This window comes from Chroicocephalus ridibundus, chromosome Z, assembly GCF_963924245.1.
Source record: "Chroicocephalus ridibundus chromosome Z, bChrRid1.1, whole genome shotgun sequence".
NCBI lineage: Eukaryota > Metazoa > Chordata > Aves > Charadriiformes > Laridae > Chroicocephalus > Chroicocephalus ridibundus.
The window spans coordinates 56,905,106-56,914,341 of NC_086316.1; the positions used below are offsets into that span (position 1 = coordinate 56,905,106).

The window sequence follows — 9,236 nt, forward strand, 5'->3', positions numbered from 1 at the left end:
ACTGGCAGTCAGCTTTAAACACTATACACTTTCTCACTCCACGTGTTCTTAAAAGGTGTGTGCAACGTGTATTTAATGGTATGTGAAAGAGGGAAGGATAATGCTTTATTTTGATCTTCCAGTAGTTTATACCTGTCTCACATAGCGTATATGTTTTGACTTTCATGTTGCTTGATGTGCATACAGAGCAAGTCCTCTGTAGTAATGTGCTGTCTCTTTCTTCAGTAAGAAGAATACTGAACTCCGCCGCCGTGAACTCCTGGAAGCCATTTCCTCACCTTTGCTAGAATATTTGCAAGAACACACCCAAGAAGTAGTGGTAGACAAAGCTACCTTTGTCTTGGTTGCTGACATCTTAAGAACAGCTCTTGGTGACGTCCAGCCTGCACTAGATGCAATTGCTAATTTAGCAGCAGAAGAGCTGGTTCCAGGTGGCCGTGATGGGCAGGTAATGTAAGAGAGGACAAGGTGCTGAGATCTTGCCAAGCGTTTGCTTGTTTTGTATCACCAAATTGAAATCTGCTCAGTTTTTCCTTTACGTAAGGTGCTAATGTACTGACCTGATAGCACTCGTACATTAGACGTGGTCTCTGGTTCCTGACATTTTCCTTTTATTGTTGCATCTGGAGTGATGAAGGCTTGAGCCAGCATTTAATTTGAGTTGTAGAGCAAGGTACTTCATGATCTTGAATCTTCAGAACCTCTTTAAACACTTTGTTGGAAGGTAGCTGACAATCATGTTACGCAGACTCTCTTTTAATGTTATTGCTATGCACTCAAGCAGTTAGTAAATTTTTATAGTTCATTTGACTGTTTATACTGAGAATGATAGGGTCTCTTAGCTTTCAGGTATGCATATCTCCATGCAGGGAAGGATCTTGGATAATAGCTGTTTGTCTTTACAGTAATAGCTGTTTGTCTTTACATTATGATCTTCTCTTCAAAGTGTGCCTCTCCCCTATTTTGTTAAGATCAGTCAGATGTGTCTGTAGACGAGAAAACGCAAAATGCTGTGTACACTATATTTAAGATAAATGCCCTCCAGGTTTTCGTAGTTGTGCTGAATTTGGTCTGTCTTTCTCCTTCTTTAAGGTGGGCATTTTACAGAATTTTATGAGAACTACTCATGTTTTCAGTTCTGTAGTGAAAGTCTGTGACAATGTGGAAAGTCTGGAAGTTCTTGTAGAGGCAGCTAGACCGAGAGATTTTGCTTAGTAAGCATGAAGTCCTTGGGGAAGGGTAGATGAAACATTGATTGATATGTTTTATATTACTGAAAGCCAGATGTGACAGGGAAGGTGGTAAAAAAATAAACTGGTCAGTTAAATAAGTATTTAGACACTAGCATGAAACTTGTTGATATTTGCATAGGTGATGGATGACTAAATGGATCAGTGTGATATGGGCGGAGTGGATAAATCAAGCAGGAATATTTATGGACAGACATGTAACTGCATTTTGAAACATCATCATTAAATAATTTGTGTTTGGTTTGGTTTTTCCCCTTACAGCTTCACATTGCAGAGCATCCAGCAGGCCATCTAGTTTTGAAATGGTTAATAGAGCAAGATGAAAAAATGAGAGAGAGTGGAAAAGAAGGTATGTTGGAAATTCAGCTTTATTTGATCAAATTATGACTTAAGAGTAGTCAGTTATCTGACCTAAAATAAGATTGATGCATTTATTTCTTTGAATATACTAACATACGGAAAATTTAACATCTCTAAGATTGTTGTTTCTGTCTTTTTGCTGTTGAGAGCTGTTGTATGAACAGAATCCCAAAGATAATTTTGCTTTTTCTGCAAAACAAGTACTGGTCTGTTTTTTATTTCAGGGGTTTACTCTATACTTTGGACAGGGTTCATTTCTGTGCTTAAAATGTCTTGATAGCTTTGCTAAATTACACAGCAATTTAAAGGTTAATAATAGAAAAAGTAAAGTCTTTCTAACAGAAAGACTTGTTTCATTAGTGCTGTAAACTGTAATCTTTACTGTGTTCATTAGTGCTGCTGGGTTAATGCTTTATAACTCTTATTACAATAATTCATGCACAAAAATAGGACATCGTTGCTATTTTATATCCCAGAAGGCAGATATTGGGCACAGATGTTCTCATCTTAATATAGCTTTTCAACTTATTTTATTACATAACTGTAAAGTCTTGTTGTGTGAATCACCATATCCTAATAGAGATTACTTTTTCTCATACAAAAACCTCAAAAAATGAAAGGAGCTGGGTGGGGGTGGCATAGTATAATCTGGAAGGAACTTCTCTGTGTGTAGGGGGCTTTTTTCTTTTGTAGAAATAATCAGACCTTGTTAAAGTGTGTTCTTTTTTTTTCTTTTTTTCTTTTCTTCTTCTTACTACATTCAGATATCCATTGTTTCCTTTAAAAATAGGAGTTAGTTTGGCTTTGTTAAATGTTTCTGAAAGGAGGCTGTTTTGCTACCTCTCAAGTGGATGATTAAAAATGTGCAAAGGAGAAGTTTTATATGAGTGTCTTTCAGAGACTAGCCTGAGATGATGATAGGTATCTGCATTTACTTCTGCTAACATTGGGCAGTTCCCATTTTGAACACAAGCTCTTCCCTTTGGTTTCTTTGTTTTCCGCCAAAGAGTGCGCCATTCAGAATTGCTGCTCTGAATTTATGGAATTGTGATTTAAAAACAGCCAAATTGTTATCATATAGGGAGCAAGTTGAATAAAAACTGACGTGTTCTTCAGATGGAATTCTGATTTAAAGTGACAGTGAAAAACAGCTTCAGCGTTTGATTGGATGTTGGAGTTTGTTGGGGTTGGGTGGGTTTTTTGGGGTTGCTTACTGATAAGTTTGCATAGCATACAAGTTGTAAATGCAGTTTTGCCTGTAGTTTAGTTCCTCAAATTCAGCTGGGGACTGAAGGTCGGCCTAGGTTGTTTCTTTTGCATATGCCATTAGTGTAATGAATCTGCGAACCACCCTAAGCTTTCAAGGTTAATGAAGAAATAGAGTGTGCAGTATCAGAACAGCTGAAATAAATAAGGTTCCTACTGGTTTTGATGCACCAATAAAGGATTAGCTCTGAAGTTTTAAGTAACTTCATCTGTGCGAATTCTGTTTCTTCAGTTGTAGTCGGATGCTTAAAGGATAGCATTTTTCAGCAGAATTGTGTATGTATTAGTATGTTGCATATAATTATAATCTTGTGTTGGTTCTTAACAAGTTCTTTCTTTGAAATGGACATCTTCTTTAAGACATGAATAGCTTTTGACACCCTTTTAAAAAAATAAACAGCAAGTTTGTCTGTTTTATACTAGTAAGCTGCCACACAGTTCTGCTATTGTCTAATTTTAAGCAATGCTTGGAAGTAGTCAAAGATCTATAAAGGTATTCATTGCATTGAACAGTCAGTTACTTCGTGAGAGCAAAAGTTTGAGAATGTTTGGTGTCTAAAAACTATTAGATTAAATCACAACTGCAGAAGACTTCTAACAGGCTTCTTTATATAAAGATGCTGTCTAATTTTTGTCTTCTTTTCTTCTCCCTACCCCTTTCCCACATTTTACAGTTTGCTTTGGAAGAACATTGTTGGAACGTGTTGGTATTGAGAATATGAAGACCTGGGCAGAAGTAAATCGAGGTGCCATTATTCTTTGTTGGTACGTAAGGCACATAGCTATTTCTGGTTGGGTTCCAGTGTTAATTTATTGAACAGCTAAGAGAACATCAGTTGAAATTTCTACTAGTAAAATGCCATTTTTTTTTATCAATATGTACTGTCTTTCATGCCACTGGTAAGTCTGTGATGGAACAGGGTACTAGAAGAATTCAAACCAGAGTTTCCATATGTTGTTTCTTGAGCTCACGGTATTGCAATACTAAGAAGTAACTCAATGTTGGAAAATCTTAAGATTAAAAATCAAATTTAATTTTAAAATTGTGACTACCATGTCATGTTTTACAAGCACAAAATTCTCAAAAGAGCTCTCCACAAATAGCTACATTAAAATAATTAACTCTGAAATATTTGTGACTGGTGGTGGCATACAAGAATCCAGATTTTTTTTTTTTTTTGGTAACTTACTGCTTTCTGTTGATGCTGTAATTAGGGAGCCTAAGTATGTCTCAAACTGAAGTAGAAAAGTGTTTGCAATAGGCTATATAAAAGAATAGACTATGAAAAGGCTTATGAGGAGCTGACTGGCTCACAACTTCGAAGCGGTGAACCGTGCAACTAGTGAGATAAAAAAAGACCCCACGGGTAAAATTAACATTTAGTTTTTTTCAGATGTGAACAGCTGTGTTAATCATTGCTGTTTTCGCTTTGCGACTACCTGTCAGTGTCAGGTAGAAACCCAAGGTTTTGTCTTCAGCCCCAAGTGTGTGGTCTGTGTTCTGGAACTGCTGGCTTAGCATTGCACTGCTGGCTCCTCATAAAGACTTGCATTGAGCCAAAATCAGCAAACGATTCAAACAGACAACATGACTTTGAAAAATAAAAACTTCTCCCTTTTTTCCGCCCTGCTTCTCCCTCTCCTAAAGTTACTCCTTGCAGATTGCTTTCCATCTCTGCTCTTTTTGACTTCAGAGTGAGGCTACTTTGACATGCAGGTGAATCAAAAGCTGTTTTCACTAGTAGGACTTCTGATCGGAGGTTAAGTCTAACTTTGTTTAGTCATTATCATTCAGAGCACTAGTGAGAAGAATTGGTAGTAGAAGAAAAGTTGCAATCCATTACAAAAACCTGTTTATGCAACATCATAATAGTCATATGGATCTGGCTGTTAAAATTGTTCAGCTGCTAAAATGATAACACTTTTTCTTTGCCTCTCATGACAGGCCTTTAGAATTCAATAAATATATCTAATGCCTTTAAGTTATCTGATCCTGTGCACAGATGTTCAGTAGAGATTTGTTACAAAGGCTTGTTCATTGACAGCATATTAATGCTTGGGCTTTTTTCCCCCGACTCAAGGTTGAGATTCATTTAACGTGTGGTGTTGCTGGTTTACATACTAAGCTATTTTGATTGCCCAAATTAAGTTGCAAAGTAAATTAGTGGAATGTTTTCCATGCATAACACTTTAATAATGGTTTGGCTGTCACTGTGACACAGTCTCTGAATAGGTTTTGAAGACTTATAGGAAAAAACAGGAAATTAGTAATTGCTTGTTAGCAAAAATGAGCACAGGAGCATTGTGTTTTATGGAAAAGTCTGTGAAGAATGTCAGTCTTTCGCTTTCTCTGCTGTTACTGGTGGTATTACAGGGTGGGGCTTTGATAAGTGTGCGTTGTTACCAAGGAGGGGGGGCTTGTCTCCCAGATTGTCCATTGAACATTTTTCACCAACACTGAAACTCACCTAATGGGAAAGAGAGATAACAGTATGGGGAACGAGTGTGTGTGTGTGTTTGACTGAATTCTGTTTTTAGGTTTGGTTGTTTGTTTTTTTAAAAATTTTAATTAAATCTGAATCCTTTGTAGTTTGAACTGCTTTTGGTGGCTCTTTAGGCATGACACCCTTTTGTTTAGGCAACTGAGAACACATGGAACATAACCAGCTGCTTTTGTTCCATTTCATGTGACACCTGCTTACCTCACTAACACATAGTAATTAATCTCATCTTTGTTTAACTGCATGCATTCAAGTCAAAAGGTTACCTAAATCATACAGCAATGATGAATCTAATTTAGTCTGGTATAGATGATAATTGCAATATGTTTTTACATAAAATAGTTTAAAAAAAATATTCAGATACTTCTTTTGTCTTAAAGGAGCTCAGATCCCTCAGACAGAGGTAATTTTCAGACAATTCCAGTTCTCCCTGAAGATATGATTGATTTTTGTTTTGTTTGTGGCTCTAGGAAGCCATCTGTCACTTACGTGCAGATCTGAAACTCAGATTTACCCAGTCAGTCCATTTGAAGATTTTTGGCTTTCTAGTAATTTAAGGTTATTTGCCAGTTATGAGCAGTTCATTGCGTGTGCTTGATTTCTTAGTTACCTGCTGTCCTCTGGACCCTCTGCTTTCTTGCCCTACTTGCTTTTAATCTGATTTTTATAAAAAGTCCGGGGCCTCGGTCTGACCTAGTACAAGTGTGAAGATTCCTAAGGTAATGGGAGGGCTCTTTGCAGACATTACAATACAGCTTAGTGTAAATAAAGCGTTGTAAGTACTTGAACGTCATGCATGCTGTTCATTTACGTTTCTACATCTGACTCTTCCACAGTATTTTTTTTAAATTATCAATGATGTGTTACATCAGGGTAGAAAATGGGTAAAAATATACTTCACCAAATGACCTTCTGATTTCCATATGTCATTTCTGTAACCTGTAAAAGTTATGTTTTATATCCGCAAAATACCTAGGTGCCTGCTTACCAGATCTTAGAAGAACTTCCAGAGCAATAATTAAAAAAACCCAGTCCCAAACCTAAGTTGGTCGTTTGGCTGTATTATCAGACATGTAGATGTTCTCTATTAAAAGTACAGTGTCTTGAAATATCTGTGGATACCAAGAATCTGAAAGCAGTTTCACATGTATAGCTGTTGGCAGATGAAATTCACTTAGAGAAATAAATAAAATGCGTTCCAGAGTGGCTTGCTACTTTGTATGCTCTTTTGTCCCTGGTGGTGAAATGTGTGAATCTCTACATGTTAAACACCAATGCGTTCAACACATCCATTGTCAGTACTCTTGACTTTCCTGCCGTTTTCAGCGGTACATAACTCTCAGAAAAGCTGAAAAAGTATCATTCCTCACCTTTGTTAATTCAGTTTTAAAGAAGGCCTCTTGATTAAATAGTGCTGTCACAGCTAAAAGTGTAACAAAGTTGCTGCTAGAAATAAGTTAGTCATAGTCATAGAAATCTAGGAAAAAAGTAGCTGAAAATAGTGTTGTTGTCAGATGGACATCCCATGCTTTACTGCCTATAGGTTTGCCATCCTGCACAGCGTTTGGAGTCCTAAGGAGACAAAATTTAAATCTCACCTTAAGTTACACTAATCCCTTTTCTGCCTTACTCAGTTCAGGTTGCTATGTCTAATCCTTGTTTAAAAAGTAGGCAAGAAACAGCCTTTAGGTAGCTGTAAATTTGGGAGCCTTTTGGAAGAATCCTAGACTTATAGTATCATGCAGCCCGCTTGGTACCAAGTACATGGGTGTTATAGTTTGCTTCCAGTCTTAGTTTATTTGTATGCCAGTGCAACCTATAATTCTGTTCTGGGTTGCACACATTGACTGTTGAAGACCTTAAGTTTTTTTGGCAGTCTTCACTCATCATTTTGAAGTAGGAAATTAGGTGTGCCATTACCTCTACTGCTTTTATGTTATAATCCAAGAACACTTTACTACTACCTGAAGGAAGGGGAGAAGGACAATCACTGCCTGGGTTGATCTGGACAGTGCAGAAGCTTTTTCTTTCCTAACAGCGTTTTACAGCTTACGATGAATTTCCGTGTTGCTGGCGAAGGAAAGGTATCTGGGAAAGCTGTCTTATTTTCCAAAAGTATTACCTAAAAAATAACAGAACTGGTAAGGCTCTGTAGTCCTGCGCTAAACAAAGCACAGAAGTACAATAGTGAAAGTACTTGACGTGTCTTAGATGTACTTCACTGCATCCAGTTTTAGGACCCCTATTACAAGAAAGGTATCAGTAACTGGAGCGCGTTTAATGGAGGGTGACCAACATAGTCATGGGCTGGATCCTGTGACCTGGGAGGACATGCTGTGGTACCGGGGCCAGTTGAGCTGGGAGAAGGGATGGCTTTGGGGGCACTCAGCAGCATCTGTGGCACCAGAGTGGGTGGAGGAGACCTGGGCTTCTTTTCCTATGACCTACTTGCTGACTTCTGACATCCTTGTTTTTTTTCCCGTTTCTTGTAGCCTTCTCCGGAGTGCTGATCAAAAAGTAGCAAATACAGTCAAAAAAGGACTGAAAAAGCTTGTCCCAAAGTTGAAGCAGAATAAAAATGTAAAAGGAGTAGAAGCATTACTGGAGAAATTGACTTCCTAGTGTAAATGAAGCTAAAAAGAGAATTTACATCAATGCAGCCAACTGAGAGTTGGTAAGATTTTACACCGTCGTTGTTTTAAGAAGCAGTGTATGCATTTGTAAATTAAATAATTTCTAAAACAACTTTTCTGTTGTACTTATTCTGTTCTGTGCAGTAAATGGTTGTTCTCAGAAACTGAAATATCAAGAAGATTTAAGAGCTAGTGGAAGCTTCTGAACGTGTAATCAAGAAGTTAAATCTTTCCTGATAACTTGCACAAAAATGATTTACGTCGTGTTAAAATTTGTATGTATGTTGTCATAGTTACCATAGAAACAGAAGCATCTGTTCTGGAGCTATTCTTATATATTGGGCAAATACACTTGTTCTTAATCCCCTTCCCTCCTGGTTTCCTCAAAAAAACAAAGCAGAAAAACAACTCAAGTCCTGTTCTTACCCTGTGAAGGAGTGATGGACGCTCTCATCCTTCAGGAACTAACAAGAATAGAATGAAATAATGTCTAAATTTTTTATCTTTTTTTTTCTGAAGAAGGTCCTGAAGGAGAGACAGCTCTTTCAATGGGCCACAGTTTGGTTTTGTTTTTCTTAAGTCTTCTGAAAAGTATAGACTTTGAGCCCTAATAAACCAGAAGAATTGGATCTGGAGTTGGTTTTTTTTTTTTTTGTGGCTTCATTTTAATAGGGGAGGAATGAATTTATTTCTGCATGGTATCAAATAAGTGTCCTATTGATTTGTACTGTACCCTATTTTGATCTAGAAAAATCAAGCCAACGTTTTATGTTCTAAGCAAAGAAAAAAAACAACAGCTAAAACTTTCCTGGTGGGGCTCACCCAGGTGGTGTTCAATGCCATGCTGATAGACTGATCCAAGCAGAAGATCAAATTAATTAGATCTCGAATGGTAGGAGTTACTCTTTTAGTGTTGCTTAGCCTAATAGGAGGTGGCTCTAGTTTTAATAGCAGATAGTTAGCCATTATTTCTCCTAAGATGCAGCTTCCTCAACATGAAATACAATGCAACTAATAGGAAGTTGCCAGCGATTACGTAAACGGGTTTAAGTTTCTGCATTTTACGTACTTCAAATCAATCTCCTAAATTACCGACTTTGTTGTCAGAGGTCATCATGATCCACAACTACTCCAAAGTCCATCAGGAACCGCAGTGTTCAGCACCCATGAAAGTGAGATTACCCAGGTTGAGACTGAGACTTGCATGCATAGCATGAGGTAAAATA

The 9,236-nt window shown here is 37.5% G+C and overlaps 1 protein-coding gene across 3 annotated transcripts in view; it reads left to right on the top strand.

Annotated features, from left to right (window-relative positions):
- PUM3 (pumilio RNA binding family member 3) overlaps nt 1–8,645 on the top strand; it is a 29,140-nt gene extending 20,495 nt beyond the window's left edge. For 2 of the 3 annotated variants that reach the window (XM_063319253.1, XM_063319255.1), the window contains exons 15-18: nt 226–448; nt 1,512–1,599; nt 3,551–3,641; nt 7,870–8,645. In XM_063319253.1, the coding sequence (XP_063175323.1) occupies nt 226–448; nt 1,512–1,599; nt 3,551–3,641; nt 7,870–7,999 (532 nt within the window). In that variant the 3' untranslated portion in view covers nt 8,000–8,645. The remainder of the gene's footprint in view (nt 1–225; nt 449–1,511; nt 1,600–3,550; nt 3,642–7,869) is intronic. The other variant, XR_010068987.1, reaches the window with a different exon arrangement.
- The last annotated feature ends 591 nt before the right edge of the window (nt 8,646–9,236 follow it).